The sequence below is a fragment of the Hemicordylus capensis genome, chromosome 3 (genome assembly GCF_027244095.1).
Source record: "Hemicordylus capensis ecotype Gifberg chromosome 3, rHemCap1.1.pri, whole genome shotgun sequence".
Lineage (NCBI taxonomy): Eukaryota > Metazoa > Chordata > Lepidosauria > Squamata > Cordylidae > Hemicordylus > Hemicordylus capensis.
Genome location: NC_069659.1, coordinates 220,480,106 through 220,506,686, shown reverse-complemented (window position 1 = coordinate 220,506,686; position 26,581 = coordinate 220,480,106). Strand labels below are relative to the sequence as shown.

At 42.9% G+C, this 26,581-nt stretch overlaps 1 protein-coding gene across 5 annotated transcripts in view; it reads right to left on the bottom strand.

Moving 5' to 3' along the window:
- Window positions 1-17,889, bottom strand: part of WAPL (WAPL cohesin release factor) — a 96,778-nt gene extending 78,889 nt beyond the window's left edge. For 2 of the 5 annotated variants that reach the window (XR_008319319.1, XM_053308751.1), the window contains exons 1-3: window positions 17,431-17,889; window positions 12,217-12,725; window positions 1,393-2,433 (exon numbers count right to left, since the gene is read on the bottom strand). Coding sequence is in view for 4 of the 5 variants with exons in the window: in XM_053308751.1 (XP_053164726.1) it covers window positions 1,393-2,433; window positions 12,217-12,703 (1,528 nt within the window). In the remaining variant the exon portion in view is untranslated. Of the gene's footprint in view, window positions 1-1,392; window positions 2,434-3,983; window positions 4,079-12,216; window positions 12,726-16,679; window positions 16,800-16,839; window positions 17,364-17,430 lie in introns of those variants that run through there. The other 3 variants (XM_053308752.1, XM_053308753.1, XM_053308754.1) reach the window with 3 other exon arrangements.
- Window positions 17,890-26,581: the final 8,692 nt, after the last annotated feature.

Genomic DNA, 26,581 nt, shown 5'->3' with positions numbered 1-26,581 from the left:
TGCTCTACCCATCCTTTTGCAGCCCTCTGTGCTCTCCAAAAATATGTCCCTGAGGGTTGCAGGACCCTCAGGGACATTTCCAGGAGCTACAGAGTACTGTAGAAGGGGAAGCAACAAAGGTCATCTCTCCCCCACTGCACATGCAAAACATTTTTCCATGTGTGCAATATTAGTCTGGATGTCAGCCACTGCATCTATTAATATATATTCCATCAAGTTCATGCAAGTTATGGTTCAATGAAATATACAACTTAAAGCAGGCTACCCGAATTCTTAGCATCATGAGCTGGGAGATGGCAAGTATAATTTTAAAAAGGAGAGAAAAAAATATCTAGAAATATACAAATGCCATGGCCAATTCCAAGCTTCACTCTCTCGATTGAAGAATGGAACCAATTCCAAACTTCAGTCTCTGGATTTGTTCAATATAGTTGTTTTGATAACATTCCAATGAGAGAATGAGATGCCCATTTGCTACATGCTTGTTACTTAGGAAAGCTCCATGAGACAGCTCCAGCTTGATCATGTGAAGGCTCTGGCCACTCAGCAAACCCCACAACTGTGGCGATTCTGGCAGCTGGAACCATGACATGCGACATCTTTAAGCCGTACCTACCTGGCAAATACATGTTTCAATTCCAATTTAGTTTAGTAGAGAAATTACTCCATCTCAGCATTTTTCTGGACTATGTTTCCTCTGAACCTACTAGATCTGAGGATACGGAATATACAATTCTAACTGCACTGTTGAAAAACAAGTGTTTTGCAACTGTCAAATAGATTTTAACTTATTTGGGCCAGAAGACAATAAGAATTCTAGGATTCACCCCAAATACACAGAAATAGGAAGTTAGTGTTCTCTCTAATTTTTATCACCAGTGAGCGGAAAGAGTTTTGTTCTGGGCAGCACTATCAAAGCAGTGTATGCACATGACTTTTAAAAAATTTCCCCAGGTCCTCGGAATTAATGCGTTGCGCAGAGAGCAATTTTAAATTTTTTTTTTAACCCCACCTCCAGTTTCTCTGGGCTGCCGGGGGGTGGGGGTGGGACGCCTGTCCTCCTCCTCCCTCCATTGTCCTCTGGCTGGAGCTGGTGGCAGCCGAGGCCCAGCTGGGGGAGGAGGCAAAGGAGCGGCCATGGTGAGGGTGAAATTGGGCACTGCTTCCCTTCCCAGCCAGGGAAGTGGAGTGCCAGGCAGTTGGGTGGCAGGTGCAGCAGAGACTGCACACCCACCAGAAATGGCTGCACAGGGGCCCAGGGGGTGGTGCGTGTGCACCTTAGAGGAAAGCCTGGAAGTCAGTTGTTTGTTTTAAATGATTTTAGAATAGCGTAAGATTAGATCAACTATCAAATCATTAAATTGTGTAACAAGGGCAACAGGTTAACCTTACCTTGATTAGTACTTGATTGGCTGTCTTGTGAATAGGTCTCACTGCCATCAGAAATGGACTGAAGTGAGGAAGAGGGAGGTGCTGCTCTGCTTCTTTTCTTAACTTTCCTTTCTAAATGCTGGTCTTCATCATCATCATCCTCACTTTCACTTAAGTCATCAAAACCAAAATATTTAATTTTATAATTTGAGCTTCCAAAGGCTCTAGAGCCACCTTCACCACCCCCTACTTCATCACTGTCATCAAACCCAAAAAATTCCAATTTAACATCTTTTTTGGATTTGGTATTGCTAGGTCGAAATCTGGTTGTAGTCTTGGTTGTCACCATGTCGGCTTTCTTTCTGAGACGCCCCGCTTCTCCCAAATCAGTAGGTGCGGCCGTGGCAAATTCATCAATACGATCCATGGTATCTTGTATAGTAACATTACAAACCGATAAGCATGACGGATGGAGAACAGTGTAGTCTCTAGTCCTTCCAACAGTCCCTCTAAAACTGGTCCCACTACTTAAAGCAACTTTTCTTACAGGATTCAGACCATCTGTATTTGAATCATTGTTTGCTTTGGCTAGAGGCTGAAGAGTACCATCCAGTAGCTTATCAAAGTTTATTGTCCCCTGTGATTTTGTTTTGTTGGATCTACAATATGTCCTACAGTTGCTTGGCCTGAGAACAGTTTGTATCAGTTCTTCACTAATGGCTTCCTTTGGACATTCCATTTCTTCTTTAACTAGATCTTCATCCTTGCTTTTTATCTCTGAAAGTTCATCATCAAAAGCTAATACATATTCTCCTCTTCGGGTATCCTCATTCTCATCATCCCATTCATATAAACTAGTTACTAACGACCCTTTAGTATGTGACACTTCTGATGGAGAGTCTGTCTTCCCAATATGGGAGTCCCAGGAATCATGAGAATCCTTGATTTCAATATTGTACCCAGATATTTCTGCTATTTGGGCATTAAACATATTATTGTCTTCAGCATTCTTGTGGATGAAGTGACTGTTCTCATTGTCTTCACTGAAATTCTGTATTTTATCTACAAAAAAAGAAAAAGGATCAACAATGAAATGAATACAACTCAAATTGTAGGAGTCTAAATCTCCATTCAACATAATCTCTAGAGAAACTGTTAGGGAAGTTTAGAACAAATTACAGTTTCCAAGCATTGACATTTATATTCCACCCAAAACTTGAGTCTCTGGACAGCTCACAAAAAATATATTAATATAGCTAGTTGACATTAATCTAACTACAATATCACTCTTTTCCTATGCGATACAAGATAATAATCCAACCAAGAACAAACATCTCCCTGTTCCACCAGCAAAACTATAAACAATTGGAGAGGGAGATGCAGCTACTTCACTGCGGGGGGCGGGGAGGGGGACCTACAGCCAATACACAATTAGCATGTCATGAGATGCCTAGAGTTTGTTAATCAAAAGTGGATAGTTCTTTCAATAACTCCACCTACCTTCACCACACTCCAACCCAAGATGCCTGGTAATTCCAGCATTCCTCATTGTGATGAAACTTGGCCTTGATACCATGGGGCAGCCTCAAACACAATTCTGCAGAAGAATACTCATTACCTGGCTTCCAAAATCTTAGGTGAAAGTTTTCATTTCCTGAATCAGGCCATGATCCCAAGCAACATCAACACTAAACCTAGGCCAACACATATCTAAAAGCAACTACAGAAAGGGAAATGATGTATTGGGGGGGGGGGGGGCGCTTACATCTCAGCAAAAGATTACTAAATTATATGTAAACAGATGCTGCCAATGTATGTCATCTTTTCACCCCATTTAAATATATATATATATATATATATATATATATATATATATATATATATATACACACACACACACACACACACACACACACACACACACACACGTACACACACACACACACGCAGAGTGACTGACAATCAGACTAACACTGCTGAGTTCCACACTCAGTAATTCACCCTAATGCTGTGCTGTTGCACACGCTGGGAGGGGGAGATTTTCTGCTGTCTTCCCTTCCCTCTGAAGCCTGCTGTATCATAAAAATACATCCCAGGGGTGTCACAGCATTACAATGGTGCCGTGTTAGTGTGGAACTCTACACTACTGTACTAGAACAATGGTTGTCTGGATGTCAGACAATTGCATCCAGTTGATGTTTCAGTTATAAGGCTCGCATCTTCAAAATGGCCTACAAATTGCTTCAGCCTCATGCTGGAAATGGCTCCATTTAGTAACCCATTACAACTGCAACTTGCCCACTAGACAGATAAGTAACTTGTTTTTGTAAATGAATTCAGTTTCTATAGAACAGAACTGCAGTTACTGTGGTCTATTAGATCAGGTGCGATACTGGAATCTGAAAAACCTAGGTTTAAACCTATGCTGTCATGAACTTGCTGGGTGATTTGCTTCATAATGAATTCATCAGTAACCATGCTAACACCAACTCACCTCACTATCAGGAAATAACCCACCAATCAGGAAACCAATGCAAAAGGATCCAGGAACAGGGAGCTCTAAGTTCAAATCCCTACTTTGGGCCAGTCACTCATCTCTCAGCCTAACCTACCTCACAGGGTTGTTGTGAAGACAAACCACACACACTACTCTCGGTTCCTTGGAGGAAGAGCAGGATACAAGTGTAATAAACAAAGTGTTGACTCAGTGTGCGGCAGCTGTGAAAAAGGCAAATTCCATGCTCAGGATCATTAGAAAGAGGATTGAAAATAAAGACGCTAATATTATAATACACTTATACAAATCTATGGTGAGGCCACATTTGGAGTACTGTGTACAGTTCTGGTCACCATATCTCAAAAGGGATACTGAAGTACTGGAAAAGCTGCAGAAGAGGGCAACCAAGATGAAGAAGGGCCCAGAGCACCTTCCTTACAAAACATGTGGAGCTTTTTACTTTAGAAAAAAGGCAATTAAGGGGAGATGTGATAGAGGGCTATAAAATGCATGGTGTGGGGAGAGAGTTTCTCCCTCTAACAATACTAGAACCAGGGGTCATCCCATGAAACTGATTGTCAGGAAGTTTAGGATCAAGAAAAGGAAGCACTTTTTCAAACAGCACATAATTAATCTATGGAATTCTCTGCCACTGTATGTGGTGATAGCCACTAGCTTGAATGGCTTTAAAGGGGGCTTGGCCAAATTCATGGAGGACAGGTCTATCAATGGCTACTAGTCTTGATGAGTATAGGCTCAGGTTCAGAGGCAGGCAAGATGCCTCTAAATACCAGAAGCACAGGAGCAGCAGCATGAGAGAGAGAGGATATGCCTTCATCTCTTGCATATGGGCTTCCCAGAGGCATTTGGTGGGCCAATTTGGCAAACAGGTTGCTGAAGCAGATAGGCCTTGGAACTGATCCAGCAGAGCTGTTCTTATGTTTATTAAACATGCTCTAACTGCTACTGCTCTTACTCAAGTTAACTGTGGCCTTCTGGCATCTTTCTACAAATAAAATTGCTTAGAGTTTTTGCCACTCTAAACAATGCTGACTCATCATCATTACCTAAAACTGTTTCTTGCTAGAACTGATAAGACTTGTCAATTTCATCCCTGCATATACTCCCACAAGAAATGCAACCATAATAGGAGGGAAACTGGTAGGAAAGTATTCTGGAATAAACAGTTCATTCCCCATAAAAGTTCACATCATTTTACCAGTGGAACTTACCCACTCACACTGCAGCCCCCTGCATCCTCCAAGGGTTGGAAGACCTCCAAATTGTCATGTTAGGTTATGGCAGGAAACAGTATGAAACTGGGGATGCTCATGTGAAAACAGAAGCACCTTCCAAGTGTTCTACCATTTATTTATTATATTTGTATCCCAGTTCCTCCAAGGAGCCCAGAATGGAGTGCACGGTTATGTTTATTCTCACAACCACCTTGTGAGTTAGGTTAGGCCGAGAGATAAGTGGGTGGCTCAGAGTCACCCATTAAGTTTCATGGCTGAATCAGGATTTGAACTTTAGTTTCCCCGGTGCTAGAGCAACACTCCGATTACTACACCATCTAACTTTCTAGTATCCCACTGGACTAAAGCACAGATTGAGTTGAGGTGGTTGGTCTTGATACAGGTTAGCAATTAGCAGCAGGGGTAATTCTTCAATATTTCCACTGTTCTCTTTTGGGAGGGTAGGAAACAAATGCAAAGGCCTCAAATACTGGGTACAACTAAAGGTTTTTCGACAAAAATGTCAAGAACTCAAATTACACTACAAATCAAAAGCTTGAGGTGATATCCAGACCATTGGCAGAGTGGCAAACAGTCAACAGAAGCTCTTTCTGAAAGAGGGGAAAGAGCTGTGCTCACATAAGGAGGACCCTGCAGCGCACACGCACACAAACACACAGGAAGCTGCCATATACTGAGTCAGACCATAGGTCCATCTCGCTCAGTACTGTCTACACAGACTGGCAGCAGCTTCTCCAAGGTTGCAGACAGGAATCTCTCTCAGCCCTATCTTGGAGATGCCTGGGAAGGAACTTGGAGCCTAGATGCTCTTCCCAGAGCAGCTCCATCCCCCAGGGGAATATCTTACAGTGCTCACACTTCTAGTCTCCCTTTCGTATGCAACCAGGGTGGATCCTGCTTAGCTTAAGGGGACAAGTCATGCTTGCTACCACAAGATCAGCTCTCTTCCCATTAGATATACACACAGTATTCTTGGGTGAATGCAACTCTTTCACTTGCAAAAGCAACTTTCATCAGCAATTTATTTATTTTTTTACATTTTACAATGCACCACTCTGCTAGAAGTATGGATGCCACTTTCTATTACATCCAAGTCAAATGTAGAATACAGCTTAAGTTACATTCAATTTGTATACCAACTAATTTTTAGTGAACTAAGTAAGGGAAGAGTGAGATCAACAATACTGACTTGGAAAGCCAAGAGACTACAGTTCCCTGACTCCAGTAATGATAAATCAAAACTGCCTGGAGTACATAGCTCCACCGTAAGGGATGTGTCACATCAATTACACAGCAGCACACCTCTTCAATGCTAATCACTGTAAACCAATACATATATATTGCTATTTCTGCTCTCTTCTTTGACAACTTCCAGTCACTTTTACAAAACTGACTCTTTAGCAACCTTTGGCAGGGTTGTTGATTTGTTTAATGCTACTTTTTTTTTTGCAACCTTTGCTATTTTAATCTTCATGCAACCTCTGTATAACCTTCCATCCAGAATCCTCCTAACAGCTGTTTCCCATAACCTTATCCATGCTATTACATGCTTGTGTATATTTTATATGGACAATCACGGTTGTCAGTTAATGGAAGAGTAGAAAAGCATAAGCAATCTCAGCAATACATAGGATTCTCAATTTAAACACTACAATTTAGTAGGAAAGATCTATAAACATTTTTACTTTAAATGCATGCCTTTGTTGTATTTTTATATTTGCAAGTGATGGATAAAAGTAAAGGATGGGATATGAAATAACTGACTTTTCGAGAGTGCATATATAGCATTAGTTTATTACAATCATTGATCAAATATACACTACAGCAATCAGTTTAACAATCCATAGGCTATATATTCTGTAGAACCTATGAACTGGATTATATGTGGTTTTCCTACAGTGGGCCAGTATAGCATCCTTTCCAAGTTTTAAAAACAGTTTAGTCAACTGGGAACAGAGGGTAAAAAGGTTGACAGATACTAGCAGGGAGCCATCTCAAACTCTATTTGTGAAGGTCTGTGTAAAAAACTAAAATCAATAAATGCCAAAGCAACTTGTACTATTAATGCCAGGATAGAACTGCAAGCATCTGTGTGCCCCTGAAGAACTACCAAGACTATGAAGGCAAAAAGGATAATTCTAGCCCAACAGCTCTTCATCTGTCTTACTTTGGCATGATACCTACATTCATAGATGGGGGGGGTGCGCACAGGGGGGGATATGGACAAATGTCTGATTGTCGAAACTTTATGATAGTGTGATATTTCATTTGCAGAGCTCAAGTTTCTATCAGGAAGCAAAAATTCAGAACAATAACTCCTCCCAGCTACAGCACAATACTGCATGTACCAGAGCACTATCAGGAAAGCCAGAACCTCAAGATCAAGACATCTTCTCTATAAAGGTAAAATGTGTCATCAAGTCGATTTCTGCTCCTGGCACCCACAGAGCCCTGTGGTTTTCTTTTGGTAGAATACAGGAGGGGTTAACCATTGCCTCCTCCCACACAGTATGAGGTGTGTACATGAAGCTTATTCTAACATGTCTTAGCAACAGCTCTCTTCAGAATCTAGAGACTTGACATAACAATATTTTCAGCAGCTATGGAAGAGTTTGGAGAATGTCATCTGCAATAGTGATAAATTATTTTGGTGGCTAGCAATATTGCTAATCTCAATGACAGGAACCAACAGCAACATTATATACATGTCTCACTTTCTATTATAAAACCTATGCTGGTCAATAAACAAAATAACGTATATATCCTATTATAAACCCATACATAGCTGGGTCAAGAAAAAAGGATCCTTTTTAAAATGCATTCAGATCATCAAAGCTACGAGGAGGAGAGGAGGTTAATATGGCACAGGAGAGCCATATTAACATAAAATTTCCTGTAACTCAAAAGAGATTGGATAACTGAAGTAAACTGCAGACCACTATGGAGGACACTGCACTTTTTGAAATGATCAGACTGTTCAGGTGGCCAAGTATGCATTTACTAAGGTAACAATTTCTTGGGACTGGAAATGTCCAGTCAAAAGACTACATAATCATGTAGATATACAGGTCTGCTACCATAATTTAGTTAACTATGCAGGCACACGCCTGGTGAATGAACACTTGTTATTTAATGAAGTATTTCAGGAATCCAGATGAGTATTACTCTGTGGGATTTCATCTGAGCACACCAGAGGTTTCTGAAAAACAAATCATGTTTACTTCTATTCCTGAGCAGGTGGATTTTGCTAATGAGTAGTATCATTGCCCTATGATTTTCACATGAAGCTTGTCTCCCGTGATTACACCCTAAAATCTTTTAACCAACATTAAGAGAACCTTTTCAGAAACTAGTAACATTTAGGTATAGATGTTAAGTCACAGGCTCTTACAATTTTATATAAGATTTAGAGCCAGTTGATTGTTATGCAAAAGGACCAAAGCAAAAACTTCAAGCTTCTGCTTTTCCTGCTTCTGCAGTACTGTGCAAATGTACAAGTCCACACTTTGCATATCACAACAGAAGTAAGGAGAGCAGAAGCCTGACTTGCACATCTGCTTTCCCCACTACTCCCAACTTGTAAAGCAAGTTTTGAAATTTCTATACCTCCATAGATGTCTGTTTTGAAAAGAGTAAAAAAAAGATCCACAATATATTGCCAAGCTTAAGATGTTCATTGAGGATATTTACTGCATAGGGGTGGGCATCCAGACCAACGTTTTCCCCAATCTCCCTTCCCTCCCAAAAATATGTTGCTGAGGGTCATGTGACCCTGAAGGACATTTTTGGAAGGCACAGTGAGTTTTGGAGGAAAGAGATTGGCAAAAATCACACCCCCCCATTTTAAAGGTGATCGTGACAAACTCATGTTTACATACACACTCCGTCAGAAGGACACAGGTTTGGCTGCAGCTCCCTGTAGAATATGCACTCTGTGGCAAAGCTGTTTTTGAAATTCCCCTGAATGCCCAAATGAGTGGGTAGAAGCCACATATATCATTAATACTGAGCGATTCATTCAGAAATCTTCAAGTGTTGTTTCATGGATGACACACAACAGGTTGCGAGAATTGCAGATGAAGGCACAGCATTTTGACTTGTGCTTTTCGAAAGGCGCCGTACACACACACACATACACACACAACAATTTGAAGACACATCTCAAAATGGTTGGGAATAGTAGGCTCAGTGTGATTGAGCAATTCAACTAACTTAGGGAAAGATGACGAGACTGGAGAGTTATTCCAAGTCAGTAAGGCTGTCAAGCTTAGTTGAAAACCCTCAGTGTGTATAATTATTTTTGCTGAAGGAAACCAAATTTCCCCCAGGTGTTTAAGATTATAAGCACTACTTTCCTAAAAACAAGAACACGTTGTTGTGCAGATTTGATTTCAGTGATACTTAATTGCCACCTATGCAAATTAGGACAAACACAGTAGTTAAATAGTATCAGATGCATATCATTTTATATAAATTATAGATTGCATCATTTGCTAGATTATTATGACTGTAACTTTTAATTGGTAGATCATTTATTGGAGAGAAGAGAATAATTTTAACTGGCAAGGCGAAATTCTAATTTTTCGCACTGTAGGTTGAGGGCACCTGGTACCGACATTACTATAATAGGGAATGAACCACCAAATATTGACAATGGTCTTTTAACTTTCAGTGGTGGCTTGGGCTTATTATAGCAATGTGCACATCCCGGGGGCGGAGAGCAAGTGCTTTAAGAGGAGGAAAGCAGGTGTTCCTCCATTGTCCCTCTGCCGCCCAAATGTGATGCTGTCAGGACTAAACACCCCGTTGTGTGGCTGCAGGGCTGCTCCCAGTAGCCAGTGGGTGGGGTCAGCACAAAAATGGCCTGCGTGCACACACACCATCTTGAGTGGTCAACACCACCATGCTGACCAATCAAGATGGTGCCCATGTGCAGATGCCATTTTTGTGCTCACCCTGCCTTCAGGCTGCTTGGAGCAGCTGTGTGACAGGGCGTTTAATCCCAACAGTGCTGCACTGGGGCAGTGAAGGGGCCATGGAGGAGCTCCTCTTAAAGGACTCACTTGCCCCCACCGAAACAATTCGGCAGGGGAAACTTGAAGCATTTTGGGGCCTCGAAAGAGGCACTGAAATGCTTCGTGCACACACCTAGTTTTTCAAAGCTCTTTCCATTTATATAATTGTGACCTACTTTTCCTCACAACAATCCTACACCTAAGGTGACTAACAATCAGTTCAAAACATCAAAATAATATAAGCAAAAACCACCCCAAGCCAACACTAACATTAATTTAGGAAGTATTTTATCAAGCAACAGTTTCAAAACTATCATTCAAAGAATAGCTCCTCAGAAGTTGTGTCCACAGTTCTTGTTCCGGGTTTTTTAGCCAGGATATCTAGTTATTCATAAAATTATTATGTTTATTCTGAACTTAGTATCCACTACATCTTGTTATGAGATTTAGAAAGTTGAAGAATCAGGAACTTTGTTAAGCATCCCAGTAGGAGAGGACTGTTAAAAGAAAAGTTACTCCCCAAATTAGAACCAGAACTATTGGCATTGAACTTCAATGAATTTGTTATAACAAGAGCAAATGCAAGTCTTAGTTTGCAAATCCATCCATAGAACCTAGATGCCCTTGGAAAGAATCTCCTGGCTCCAGGATCTGATGAGGTCAAGGACTCTTCACCTGCCCTCTTATCACATTCACACCCCAGTTCTAGGTCTGATTTCTATAGCTTCTATAATGAACATCTGGAAGTTACAAGAGCAGGCTGAAATAAGCCTGAAAGTTGTCAGTGTATCTCTACACAGAATTTGGCTCAAAACTTGTTCAGTCCATGGACTGTGGCAGGCTACTGCTCTTCTATTCTCTAAAGCTCCAGGCCAACAACATCCCAGAATCCCAACTCTAGCCAAATCCCTGTTTCCACAGTTGGTTTCAGGTACTTTAGTATCAACTTCAGGGTAACTCCAGAAGCATGAAGTACACTTGCAAAAGCGCTTCTCTTGTCAGTGTCTATATGCCCCATCATCTATTCCAATTGTATGAACTCAGGCAGTCACCACAGGAACTCTACAGTCTAACAACATCACTGTCATCACAGTCAGTTGCAGAAACTGTGAGTAGGGACGTGTGCGGACCACGGTACAACGGCGGGGTGTGTGTCTCGCTTTAAGGGGTTGTACTCCCCCCCCCCGCCGGGTGCTCCGTTTTTATGTGAAGTTTTCAGGGTGGCAGCATTCCTCCATGCCCGTTGTTGATCGAAAAAAGTGGAAGTAGCTTCCACGCATGCGCCCACCGCACAGCGTGTGCATGCAACATGAGACGTGCGCGGCAGGCACGCGTGTGGCGGTGGGCACATGCACGGAAGCTACTTCCGCTTTTACTGGTCAACAATGGAGGCAGGGGTGGTAGGGAGGAACGCTGCCGCCCCAAAAACTTCACACAAAAACCAAGCGCCGGAGGGGGGAAAGCGGAAGGAGGGGTAAGTACAACTCCCTCGCCCTTAAAGCGAGACACACACACACACACACCGGCGTCAGACCGGGCCACGCTCGAACCGGTTCGCAGGCCTCTAAAATGGCCTCCAGACCGGTTTGTGCACATCACTAACTGTGAGGAGCTCAAACTAGAAAGTCCGTTTGAAATATACGGTATATAACAAGACTGTAAGCCTGCAGGGTGGGGTTTTTTAAAAAAAATTTACTCACTGTACAGTATTTATTTATAGGCACGTCTAGCTGTTCCAGCCACTCTATAAACAATTTAAAGTTGGTGTTCCGTTGGTTCCAGCTTCAGAAAGGCCTGAATTCTGCTGTGATTTATCAAATTACTGACTTTATTGATTTTGATGAGCTACTCAATCTACATAGCTCAAGTGACTTTGAATTTTTATCCAACATATCAAATTACAAATATGAAAAACATTCACACCCTTCTGCTTATCCTCCCCCTGCTTCTACATCCCAAAAACTCCATATCACAATAAGCAACTCAAATCAGGAAGAAAAGGTTATTTAGCCCAAGAGAGCAGCCAATTGCAAGGCTGAGCAAGTTATTAAAAAACTGTCACATTATCCAAACATACCTGCAAATGTAGGTTTAGCACTGCTGCTTTTGATGTTAACATCCTCCATAGAGTTCTTCTCTTTTAAGCCATGCACAATATTATCGAATGACACACATTTGCTGGACAAAATATCTTCACTGATTGACTGAGTGATCTTGTTATTAGATTCAAGTACAGAAGAGAAGTCTCCAGACTGAGATGCATCCGATTCCATCTGAGAGGAAGTTTTAGCTTGTGACACATTCTTTGAAGATACTGGTAGAGATTCCTCATCACTGTCGAATCCAAATGGATCTTCTATTGCTTCCTCTTCTACTTTGGGTTTTTTAGGAATTTCAGAAATGTCTGGCTTGATGTTGGGCCTCTTCTGTCCTAGCTTGGCCATAAAGGTAGTTTCTCCCCATTTTGTACTAAGAGTGGTCCGTTTGTTAGAAAAAACTTCATCAAATTTTGAACTGCCATTACCCCCTTTCCTACTATATGTCTTCCCGAATCTGGATGTCATTTTGACACCCGTTTCATATTCTCTGTAGAGAGAAAAGAATAGTTTTTTAGAATATTTTTAATGTACATGAAGTGTTTTACACAAAAACTAATCAGATTTAGCAATGGTCAAAATAGAAATTATACCAAGGTCACACAGCACTTTTACAGTGTCTCTTTTCAAGCATGATGAGTCCTGCATGAAACAAATCTTGCAGTGTATGAAGTGGTTTTAGTCTGTTTTAGTCTAATCAAATATCACATATATTCTTGTTTGACTATCAGCATGATTTCTCATTTTTACAAGTTGACAAGCTCCATAGCTATCAAGCATTGGACAACTGCTTGAAAATCGTTACCCTTTCCCTGTCCACAAGCCAGCCTTAAGATCAGCAGGCTGCAGCATTCCAGGATTCTACCACTGGCCACATCAACTCTCTGGGCTGCCACTTCTAAGTACTCTAGCCTCTCTGGTACACAACTTTTGTCACAAATGACAATAGGGCCTTTTCTATTGGTAGCTTAAACCACAGCTGCTATGATGATTCTCCGCTTGACTTTCCTTCACAGTGGAGCCATTACAAGAGGATGTTAAACAAGGGGACCCAAACATACATACATACTTCTCTAACACCTAAATGACAAGCAGTATCCCAATTACTGTAACTCAGTAGAAAAGCATCTGCTGGCTTGCATGCAGAAAGTCTCAAATCCCTGGCATCTCCAGGAAGGGCTGGGAAAGTTTCCTGCGTGAAACCTTGAAGAGCTGCTGCTAGTCAGTGAAGACAATACTGAGCTAGATGGAACAAGGGTTGACTCTGCATAAAAGCTTCCTATGTGGAGACAAGAGAGCCACCAAGTATCTTTTTTCCGGGGAGCCAAAAATTTCTTGCTGCTCACAAGTAACATGAATTGCAAGATGGAAGCCAGTTTCATTAGAATGAGAATCTTGTTATTGATTTACAGTACTTAGCATTTCTTTTTTAATTCACATATGCAGGTATATTCAAACAATATTCAAGATGACTAGCTGTCAAAAGCAATTAGCTTATCAGTCATCACTTGGATTAAGAGCATATCAGCATTGTGCATCCCCTTCCGAAGAGACTATTCAGACAGAAAGCACTGAGAAAGTCAAATGACTGGGAGGCAAGGAAAGGCAAGAACTATTCGTCAAAACAATTAGCAACAGTAGTAAATGGGTCGTACTTCAACACTGACAAGAAATCAAGAGCCTCTGCTTATCATCTAACCTCCAGTGTCTTGGAGGTAATCCTAATAATCCTTGGGATTCCATCTATGTTCTTCTCATTGAAAAGGTACATTTCTAGATTGTATAACTAATGAGAAAGTAGGCTGACCATAGTGCATCCTAAAGTTGTGGAACCTATATGCAAGTTTTTTAATCTCAAACATTACATGTCAAAATATTCTGATTTATTTTTTTAACAATAAGGCTTCTGATCGCTATACAAAATAAACATCCAGGTAAAGAGAGTGGAACTAGATGTTTCAATGTAACTCTTAAATACACCACACAATTCAAGATACAAAGCTTACTCAGGTAGATCAATATTGCTAAAGCAACTGTGTACTGTTTTTCCACCTGCCTTCAAATAGGGAAATGCATAAATAAGCCTAATGCGCACCCAAATACTATGGGCACTAAACACACACACTACTTCAGGAACATGAATTCAGTTTATTTTGTCAGTATATGGTTTTCTTTCTAAATAAAGTTGCATCAACAATATTCTATTTAGGTTTATATCCCATCTTCTCTCAAAGAATCAAAGCAAGCTGTTCCACAGGCCACACACAAAACAAAGCTGAGTCCAAGTTTGCAGAGACAGCTGCAGACTAAGTACTAAGGTAGAGTAATGGTAGAGTATAATCAGGATTTCACCAAATCGCTCACTATGCTCATTCTGGAGATTGCCCCTTACAATTCTAGTGAATGGTAAAGTTGATGGTCAGGCAGGCTTTAAAGTTGGCTTGGCTCATTAGCACAAGTCCTAAGGATGCAGAAAGCTGGCCAGCTGACTCAGAAGGAGCTTTTGGGGTAGGAACCAATGATCTTATTGTTGCTAATCAGAGCTAGCAGGGATTCCAAAACAAAAGCAAGGGAGAGGGAGCACATGCCCCATGACTAGAAAAGCTAGCAGATCGGAAACAGAAAGATAGAGAGGAACAGAAACCATCTAGCAGGACAGGGCTGGTTATTTCTCTCCACTGCTTTGATGGAGCTTCTAGCTCAGAATAAGAGCAAGAATTTAGAAAGTGTAACTTTTCCAATTCATTTCATTTGTCAGAAATGTAAGGGTTGCACGACAGCCCAGAGAAGAGCCTTTGTTAAGCAAAATCTGTGTTTTACAGCCACTCTCACACCTCCAGTGTATTTTACAGGGGGAATATCATCCTTACCATCCTTAAAAATCAGAAAGGAAAACCACCATGAAATCACAGATTAATGTTGTGTTCATTAACCTAGATAAAACCTGAGTTAATATAAATAACAAACATTATAGTCACTGACAAGCCAAAAGCCAGCATGGTGTAGTGATTAAGAGTGCTGGACTAGGACCGGGGAAACCAGAGTTCAAATCCTCATTCAGCCATGAGACTAGCTGGGTGACTCTGGCCCAGTCACTTCTCAGCCTAACTACTTCACAGGGTTGTTGTGAGGAGAAACTCAAGTATGTAGTACACCGCTCTGAGTTCCTTGGAGGAAGAGCGGGATATAAATGTAAAAATGAAATAAATAAATATAATTTAAAAAAAAAAATCAACAAATTTACAGCAGAGTTGCAGAGAGCAGTATTTATTTCTCTGCTAGAGCCAGTATATAATTTCATTCAACTTGAAGAAACTGCTGTTTTGAAAATGCATTTTATATTGCTGCAGTAGCATGGTGGAGTTTCAGAGTGGGCCCCTGGGTGTGTGCACTGGAAATATGCTTCTGTGGCTGTGTGCATTTCGAGCATGTGGGAGGTTGACCCTGTGTTTGAAGTAAGGGGTGTTAGAGGACAGGTTAATGCTTGACTAGTAAGTTGCGAGTCCGACTAGTAAACCAAGTCGATATTTGATTATAGTAATCAAAAGTCTAGACATTATAAAGTTATGATTTATCATTGCTAGGTCATGAGGTAGTAGATCATAGAATTTTCACCAGATAGAGACCATGAAAAGCATCCTCAACAGCTAAAAACCTGATATTTTATGTTCAGTACCTGGTCTAGGAGTACTTTCAGCCCATATACTTCAAATATTAGTGTAAGATGAAACCTATCAATTATAAACATTCCTATACTAAACTACTTAAGGTGCTATATATTCTGAGTCATGCTTGAATGCTGTCATCCTTATCAAAAGATTTTGGATCACAGGGAAATCTAAGCTTTACCAAAACACACACACACACTCACTACCAGCATTTAAATTTTTCAAGCTATTTACAATTGCTCTTTGATAGGGGACCTTGAATATTAGCAAGGTAATTACTAATTAAATTGTTCATTTAAACACAAAGTTAGTTAATTTTGCAGGATTAATCTTTTTAAAAAAAATATCATGCCTCAAATATCTAAATGGTGTTTTACTGCATTGCTCCTCGATAATGAAAAATGGGTTTCCTTGGTTTAACTCAAGGCACGGATGACGATGCCTTATGATGCCGGTGGAGGGGCGGGAGAACAGAACACGGCCATCCAGAATGAAAACACAACACTAGCGGAGATATCGTCGTCATTTCCCTTCTCTTTCGTCGGTATTACCGCCCCCCCCGCCCCCCATCTAAGCAGCAAGGGCCAAAATGCCTGTGCAGTCATGGGGGCAAACTCAGGAACAGTATCGCTCTCCGCTGCTTCCGGACAGTGGCTCCAACAAACAATGACGGAGGAGAGGGGGAAATTAAACCCAAGAAGACGCCTAGCAGCAGGTGTGTGTGAGAGTGAGTGAGAGAGAGAGAGAGAATCACTGAGGCCTTGAGAGAAGTTTACCTCTTCTTTACTTTAAGAACACTCTAGGAGAACTAGCACCAGAGGACTACATCCGAGCCCAATGGGCGATTTCAGGGGAGGCCAAAGGCGTCTCACTAGCACCACCCATCCCGGAAAACGGCAGAGAGACCGCAGCGCGAGAAGTCTTGACGCCTCTTACCCCCGGGAGCGCTCCGCCTAATCCTCCCAGCTTTCATCGAAGGGCCTGGAACGAACCTCGCCTTTCAAAGGAAGGACGGAGGCAAGATTCCCTCGGCATGACCCCTGGGAAGCAAACCCCTCTGAGCTTAACGAGGATCGATTCCCGAGCAAGTGCACACACGACTGCAGCCATTCAACCCGATTCCCGGGGCACGTTTCCTTGGGAAGTCCGTTCCCCCCAGGCTCAACGAAGAATGAGCCTCCACGGCCGTGCCATAGGATTGCAGCCGATCCAGTGCCTGTCTACTCGGGAGTAGGTCCCACTAATGTGCGGGGGCGGGGAAGAAGAGAAGAGCTCCCCGCCAACTAGCGCGCGTCGGGAACACAGCTGTAAACCAACTCCGCGCGCGCCACCGCCTCTCCAAAACCCTGACCCCAGCTCTGCCGGAGGGCCGCTTGAACTTTTCCCCCTCCTCCACCCGCTCTTTCGTGCCGCGCGAAGCTTCTTATCCGAGTCAGGGGGAAGGGAAAGTAGCACCTTCCCTTCCCTCCCGCCCCCAGAAGATGCCGGCAAGGCCTACGGGAGCTCGGCCGGCCTCTCAGGACTTACCTCCACAAGGCCCAGGGAGGGGAGCGGGCGCGCCAGCGAGGAAACAAGAAAGAAGCCTGCCGGGGGGAGGTGGGGAGGGCGAGGGGGCTCCCCGGTCCTGCGCGCACGTCACTCCGCGAGCCCTCACCCGGCCCAGCCAACCTCCTCCCTGAGCTTTGGGCTCGCTTTTCCCCCTCGTTCGGTCTCTTCAGGCGACGCCCCCAGACGCCGCCTGGCCTCGGCTTCTCCTGCCTCCCCTTGGGTTAGGGCGCCGGCGGTGAGGTCTCCCCACAGCAGCGCCTCCGCCTTCTCCTCCTCCTGCGCCGCCGCCTTCTCCGCGCCGGGTTGATTACTACTACTGCGGCTGCTCTTTGAACAGGGCCCTGAACCATCTCTCCGCCATTTGCCCCCCGCTCCTTCCGTCACTGCGCTTCACACATTTGGCCTCCCTCCGTCCTCGCCGCAACCAATCACGATCCGTTTTACTCAACCGACAAGCCGGGCGACGTCGCGCATGCGGCGGATTCTACGGCACACAGGTCACGAAGCGCGCCTGCGCGCTGTCAGGCTTCTAGCTTTCGTAGTTAGTCGCCGGGGCCGCGTTAGTCGTTTCCCCCCTGCAGGTTGATTTCCATTTGGGCCCCTCTTGGAGTCTCTGGAGGTTTGCGGAACCGCGGTAGCAGCCACAACAGCGCTGACTCAGCGCCCTAATGGTTTCCTCGACAGTCATCTCTTCTTAAATTAAGAAAGGAAAAAAAGCACAAAAACCAAAAGGGAAAAGGCTCCTTTTTGATTGTTACGTCGCTGCTGTAGCATGCATCTGTGTACACAGTTTTCCACCTAACTACTAATTATGGACTCCAAGGTGAGCAAAGTCCGGTAGTACTATACCTATCGGAGTCCATGAGCAGTAGAAAGCGTGGGTCTCTTTAACGTAGATATGATCCATCCAGAGTTAGGGCTTTGATCTTACGCGTCTTTGCTCAGAACTTAGTCCCACTGGCTCACCCCCAAGCGAAGTTCGCAATTCTCTTGAATGCTTTCTTGGGAGTAAGCCTCGTGGAACAAATGCGTATGCATAGAAAGGATTCATCTAAATACACGCGGCCTTAAAGATAGAAAGTAAAACCTTAGATTCATATTTCTACCTGTTCATGCCTTCTGTACTGCTTGGAGTTTCCACAGCAAGGATGTTTTAAGAATAAATGACAATGTTTTAAGAATAAATTCAGGATCTTGACAGTCATATTTTGTGAGATTTCTCTAAGGCGGCAGCTTCTATTACAAAAACCTATCTGCTACAGTCCTAGAATTTTGAGGGGCAGGGGTTGGGGGAGTCTCTATCCAGTATTTTTTGAAAGGAGTATAGAAATGCTTTGACTGAAACATGGCAGTCTACAAAATTGCTTTGTGATATATAGCTATTCTCTTTAACACCAGATTCTCAGGGGTATTTGAAATTACTGGTATTGCTGGATCTTTTTGCAATATCCTATTGGATGGAATATTGATTTATTTTATTAACCTGGTCTTATGCAGTGGGGAAATGCTTGACTAACAAGCAGAAGGTTGCCAGTTCGAATCCTCGCTGCTGCTTTATCGGGCAGCAGCGATAGGAAGATGCTGAAAGGCATCATCTCATACTGCGCAGGAGGAGGCAATGGTAAAAACCTCTCCTTTGTTCTACCAAAGAAAACTACAGGGATCTGTGGGCTCCAAGAGTTGAAATCAACTTGACAGCACACTTTACCTTTACCTTAGTCTTACTCTAAGGAACCACCTTAAGTGGTACAGCGAGGGAGGTTGTTGGTTTGAATCCCCACTGGTATGTTTCCCAGACTATGGGAAACACATATATCGGGCAGCAGTGATATAGGAAAATGCTGAAAGGCATAATCTCAGACTGTGCAGGAGGAGGCAATGGTAAATCCCTCCTATATATTCTACCAAAGAAAACCACAGGGCTCTGTGGGCGCCAGGATTCGAAATCTACTTGATGGCACACTTTGCTTAACCTTTACTCCAAGGATCAGGGCAGCATTTTAGGTCCAGACTAACCTGATGAGAGGGGTTAGGTTACAAAGTTCAGTCACCCAGTATGTTTGATTGGATCACACACAGCTGGGGTCTGAACCTGTCTTCTGCACATCCAAGCACGTTAGTACACAAGTGGCTAATCCATGGCATGCAAGTCACCAATGCAGTGGAACAAACAGTGCAAAGTTGTAGCACCCACGTAGGAGCAGAAGCGACTGCACATGTTTCTGCAACTCTTGTGCTTTGCTGCTGCCTAGAGTCCAGCTCTGAAGACTAGAAACGAAACCACAGTGTGACATTGATGAGTGGGGACTGCAGTTGTGTGCACTAGAGTGGCACTGTCTCACAGCCAAGGTAGTAGTTACAGTGATAGACCTGTGAGGAATAGCAATAGCACTTACATTTATATACTGCTTTATAGCTGGAGCTCTCTAAGCGGTTTACAGTGATTTAGCATATTGCCCCCAACATTCTGGGTACTCATTTTACCGACCTCGGAAGAATGGAAGGCTGAGTCAACCTTGAGCCCCTGGTCAGGATCGAACTTGTAACCTTCTGGTTACAGGGCGGCAGTTTTACCACTGCGCCACCAGGAAGAGTCTTATCAAAATCAAATTCATATAAAGCAGGAAACAGGTGCAAGCCGGAGGAGAAAGTAGAATCCTTCCCTCCCAGGCTCACCCACCAAAGTGCTTGCACCAGCTGTTTTTCTTCCAGTGGGGCTCCAATACCAGTGAACACTATCCAGCCTGCTGGATGAAAAAGAGCTAGGGATAAGTGATTTGGGATGGATGCAGAGTTAGGAGGAGATGCAGCTCCCCCTCTCATCCCTGTCCACCTTACGAGTGTCTTTGTTCATTCCCATACTTTCGTAAGTGTTGTTTCCATCACTAACCAGAAGCAGCTCCACACCCCCAATCTTCTTTAGTCTGTCCTGGGTGATGTGGTTTGCGCCATCAAGAACCTACATGTTAAAAAATGATGCTTAACTTGCCGTGGGGGGCTTTGATCCAAAGGCCTTAGATCCGGGCTCCAAAATTACCTAGGTGCATCTCTGCCCCCGCAGACCATCTTCACTGTGAACTGGGCCGGGGGCTTGCGTACCTACACAAGCTGTGCTGCTCCTGGCAGCATGACCATCTAGAGGCTGGGGAAATGAAGCCCAGCCCCCAGAAATCCCTCAATGCACCTTGGGAGGAACACAGTGCATTGGGGGATTTCCCTGAAAGTTAGGTGCTTTAGGCGCCCGGCTCTGTGTCTGCTTGGGCTGCAGGCGGCCTGAGCAGACACATGACTGGGGACCAAGGTGGAAGGGCATGCTTGGCCCTTCTACCCCAATAATAGCCCAGGGGGAAACCTCAGGCTACCTGGTGGGGCAGCTCTAGAATCGGCCCCAAGTAGGGCTGCTCGTGTGAACAGCCTTATTGTGGAAATATACCGAGGTCATTCATACAATCAAGACTTGTGTTCTACCCAGGTTTGGGGGCTGTGTGTGCTCCCAATTTTTGGTTATGTGGAAACAAGGTAGGCGGAAAACCTGGGTAGAAGGGATTGTGTGGCGGCAAGGTAGGAGGAAAAGCTACCCAAGCTCCCAAACCCAGGTAGAACACAGTTTTTGATTGTGTGAATGACCTCACTCTTTCAAAGGTTGCCTACCCATGCTGTTTTCTTGAATCTCCATCCCATCCCCTGCTTTGGCATGACCTAAACTGGGTTGTGCTGTCATAACATCAGTTTGTTATGATGTTAACATCCGTTAAAATCATCACTATATGTCAATGTCCATACTTTGGACTTGACGTATAGTGTACTTGCAAAAAAATAACATTGACCCTGGCAAACATGACTAGCCACAGTGGACTGTCCCCTGTGAAAGTGTGGATTCCAGTAGTTTTAGCAAATGGTACAAGTACAAATGTTGACCTAGTTTCCCACATTGAGCTAGCTAAAATATAGGGTGGAGTCCTGCACTTGTGTTTCTTAAATCCACAGTATAGGATAGCTTGGGTGTATGGTGAGAGAATGTGATGGAAATTACCTGACTTTTGCATTTCTTTATTGACAGCCAATTCCATATTTCTAAGGTAAAAATCCCTTTCTCATAAAAGCTGTTTGCTTAAATATGTTCAGTTTCCAGTGCAGGAATCGTGTCTCACGCCGTAGACTGAAAATGCTGATTGTCTGTCACGTAGGCAAGCAGAAAGTCACTCCTACTTTGGCATGTGAATCCTTTCCCACACTGGCAAAAGAGCACTTTCTGCCAGTCCTTACTGGATAAGCGTTCAGAACTGAGGAGGGAACCCAACAGGTTTAAATATTATCCTCTTAGTAGAATCCAAAGTTTTGTTCTTTTTTGTTTTGAGAAGGCAGTTTGTTCTTTTCTGGATGTCAGACTAGGTTCAGTATGTGTCTGCCTGAGGCTGAAAGACAAGATACCATGGCTGGCTCCATTTTTGAAATGGCTGGAACCTTGGATGATTCTAGATAGATAGATAGATAGATGTTTATGCATGTGTCTTTATTCTGTACTTCAGAACCATTCAATTTAGAAAAATCAGGTGTACTGCTTAATTGTACACTGTGCTTTAGGGTTTCCATCATTGCCTACATGCACCCATTTTGATCCATGCTTGCCAAGCTTGATGCCCACATAATATTCTTTTATAATAATATTCACATGGCTGAAACAGCTAGATGGTGGTGGTCTCCTAAGTAGCTATAAGTGTTTGAATCACATGGATCAGAGCAACAGGTATAGACAGGGCAGACAATGAGAGGAGAGCTCTCCTCGATGTCCCCTATGCGATGGAGAAATGGAAAAATAGTACAAGAGGGTGCTGCTGGTTAATGAGCCCACTTTGGAGATCAAAGAGTATAACAGAGAGCTCTATTGATGAGGAATTACAGTGCAGAAATTCTGAGCCCAGTTTCCACAACAGTAAATGAAGTGCATTCCTCCTATAAAGGCATCTGAGTGGTTAGAAGTCTCTTTCCTGCTAATAGCTTTTCTGGCTCTGGCTCAACTGCACAGGGCTTGGCAAAATGAATCTGAACAACTGGTAAAGACCAACATGCAGTTTTACTAAACTGTGCATCTGTAAATGAAGGCATAAGGCAAAACAAGGTTCTGATGCATTCATTGTGCTGAGCATAAGGTTGCTAGTTTACTTCTGGAAGAGGATGAAATGTGGCATTCTCTGTTTGATTCACTAGCGTAGGAGGCTTCACTAAATTGTTTTAGAGTTTGTTTTAATTGTAAATCATCCTGAGCCATTTTGGAAGGGCGGTATACAAATCAAATAAATAAATAAATGCAACTGTACATGTACATGTGCAACCAGAGGCGTAACTATAGGGGGGGCAGGGGGGGCACGTGCCCCGGGCGCCATCTTTTCTGGTCACGTGGGGGGCGCCGCCATGACAAAAAAATTTTTTTAAATTTTTTGTTAAATTTTTTGTTAATACAAATGTTTCCTGCTCAGTGCAGCAGCGCTGCAGCAGTCAAGGGAGCACGTCGGTGCCCCCTCCCCCACGAGAGGTCCCTTCCGTGCCACCCGAGAATTGGCGGCGGTGGCAGGCGCTTGTGAGGAAAAACCTAAGTATAATGTAGTATGTGGGGGGGCAGGGGGCGCCATTTCAGTGCTTGCCCCGGGCGCCGTTTTCCCTAGTTACGCCTCTGTGTGCAACTGTAAATGTACAGAGGCTAAATGTCATGGGCTCGAAAGCTTAGGAGCTTCCAAAGGTCTCTGTCTGATTGCTGTTGAAAGCCAGTGCTGGACTAAAAGGGACTTGGGCTGATATAGCAAGGTAATTATGATGTTCCAAGACATAAAAGCATATAGCAAGTTGGTGCTGATATCTGGTTGTGATTCACTGATGCAGTCCATTGGGAAGCACGTGCTTGAAGAATAACATTAAGCAGCTGTGAAGACTTTGCTGAAAGCTTTCAAAGTAAAAGCACTGAATGAACGAACTCAAAGTAAACTCATGTTGGCAGAAAAATAAACAGTTTTTACTACAAATACACAGTATACATACTACAATGAATATCAATCTAGTTTCAGGCTTACAGGTATTTTACAATGATTGTGTAGTTTATTAAAGTAATTTGAATTTCTAGACTAATTTCAGCTTCTAATGTGAAATGAAATGAATATAGAGTGTCTCTGAGCATATGCAAAGTTCACAACCCCTCCAAACACCTGGGGTAGGGTTTTCAGGCCAGAAATCTGGACTTCCAGGCAGGCTTGAGCCCTTGGACTATTCCATCTGAACACAGAACCAAATGAATGAAGTCATGTCCCAGGCACAGGGAAACCAAGAGGCCTAAGAGGTAAATCATCTTCTGTGCAGCAGATTCAGGTCTCAAACCTTCTGGACTATGTTATCATTACTAGATCACCTTTCCATTCTGCACTAGATCCTTTTTTCTTCCTTCCTCTTCTCTCTCCATATCGTCTCATCCATCAGTTTCTATCTGACTTCACTCCTGCTGGAAATCTGAGTCACGCAGACAACAGCACTTCCTCCAACCGTTAGGATCTGTCAGATATTACTTAAGAAGCACACAAGATCAGAAAAAGGCCATGCATCCAATAAATGGGGCCCGATCTTGTAATTAATTCAATGCAGGTTGCTCCTAACAGACAGGATGTATTGTTTTTAATTGGGATTTTTAGCCCAATGGATTGTATTCCCCAATTGCTCCATGTGGGTAGCAATGTTTAGAAACATGTAACTGAACCTTTAAAAAATAAAAAAAAGCTCTCTCTTTCTGTGTATTTCTGTGGAGTGAACTCAGCAATCAGGCTTGAATTATCGGAGCTAATTAAAAGATAGCATATTCAAAATGCTAATGATGAAATGGGAGAAAAATCTAGTGTCTTCAGCAATTGTGAGCATAAGAAGTGATTTTCAGAACTGCAACCTTAGTAGGTAAGAGACTGAGCAACCCAGTTATAATAATGACAATAACAAGACAATGTGCCCCTTGCCTGCTTTGTTTTTTTCATTTTGATTTTTCGCTGCTGCTTTAATGATTGCTATACCATTATTTTCACTGTATTGACTTGGTTTTGTGTGTTAAACTTATTTGGCATATTTGTTTTTTGTAAGCTGCTTTCAGTGCTGCTGAACTAGAAAAATGGGATATGAGTGTTTTAAAAATTAAAAGAAAGCCATCAAACAAATAACAATGCTTGCCATTTTTATCCCATATTTCAAAGTGCTGCAATCTTTACATCAGCCTTTTAGGAAAAGCCAGTATTGTCATTCCCATATTGCTAATTCTGGGGTGGGATCAGCGGCTGAATGAACAGTGGCTTGACTAGACTATGGACACCTAGTGAGTTTGTCTATGTTTATCTCTGACCTCTCTATGTTAACCATTAAGCTACACTAGCTCCCGTCAAACTATTTTCACATCAGCTCCAGTTAAAGGAGACAAAACACTTACGGTTTTGAAATTTCCCCGTCCCCCTTTATGCTTTTACTAATGAAATGCACTTATTATAATGGACAACCTAATAGCCACGTAATGGCGCAGCAGGGAAATAACTTGATTAGCAAGCCAGAGTTTCAAATCCCCATTGGTATGTTTCCCAGATTATGGGAAACACCTATATCGGACAGCAGCGATATAAGAAGATGCTAAAAGGCATCATTTCATACTGCATGGGAGATGGCAATGGTAAACCCCTCCTCTATTCTAACAAAGACGACCACAGGGCTCTGTGGTCGCCAGGAGTTGACACCTACTTGACAGCATTCTTTACATATATATTTTACATATATTTCAGCCCCCTCAGATATAAATGCACTGTGCTTATCCCACGTGTAAGAGCCCTGTTAGCAGGGACCAGGTTGCCCAGGGTTAGGGATGGGGATAAATTTTATCATCGCCATAATAGTGTCCTTGATTTTAATTATTTATTTAGTTAACATATTTATATGCTGCCCCAAACCCACGTCTCTGGCTGGTATACAACCCAGAGACAATTGGGTGTACAACTCCTCTATAAGGAACTATTTTGTCCAATAGGGATGAATGGTAGCCACCCACATATATGAGAGAAAGTAAAGGGTACACTTAGAATCGCCAAGTCATTAGGCCTGGCTTGGCATTGCCAGAATAGGCATGAATCTCCAAGTGACTATTGAAAGCAATCTTGGAGATTTTCATGGCTTGATACTGTGAAAAATACCAGGGGGGTGGGGGGAATTCAGGAATATCTTCAGTCAAAGTGAGCAACTCTCTAGATACACCTGGTGACATATGTGACATATTTGAGTGTGGTTGTGGAGCTGCTCCCCATACCTAGTAGAGTCAGATTGCTGCACTTAGGAGGTGTTGCTGTCAAGGGACTCTAATGTAAGCTGTTGGAGATCCTGTGGTGCACTACAATGCCACACACTATCATCTGTTTCAAAGCTGTAAAGTACTGATTCATTTTTGGAGGGTAGTATCCAGGGGCTTAGCAAGGTTGGAGTGGACCTGGGGAAGAGATTTTAAAATGGGCCCCTCACTGCAGGGAGACTTTCTGTCATGCAGTGTGAGCCCATGAGGCTGTTCTCATGACTGCAGGAAAGCAGGCTAAGGGAACCCAGCCCACTTTCCTGCAGTTGTGGGAGCTGTGTAGCTCCCGCAGAGGCGTATCTAGGGAAAATAGCACCTAGGGCAAGCACTGAAATTGCGCCCCTTGTCCAAACATCTGACACCCATCTTTCAGATAACTTTACTATAATGTCAGCTGAAAAATATAAGTCAAGCTCATTAATCTTTTAAAATTTCAAAAACTCTTTAGCAGTAGACGTAGCCAGACCAAAAAATGCTGGAAAACTACAAATTTCAGTATGCTGGGGCTCATGAAATACCCAAGTACTATGTGGAGGTGTACTTGGAAAATTAAACAGAAGTGCCTGTCTAATTCTCTACTATGCATCTACTAGCATCACTATTACATAAGTTTTAAAAATAAATGGAGAATTTTACTTTTCCCAGATACTCTGAAAATAATTAAAGGATATGCAGAGTAAACTGTGTCACTGCTTGGAATATATTCTAGTATTTCAGAAAGACCGTTAAAATGAGAGAAAGAGAGCAAGAAACTCCCAGTGGGCCTTAATACTAAGGATT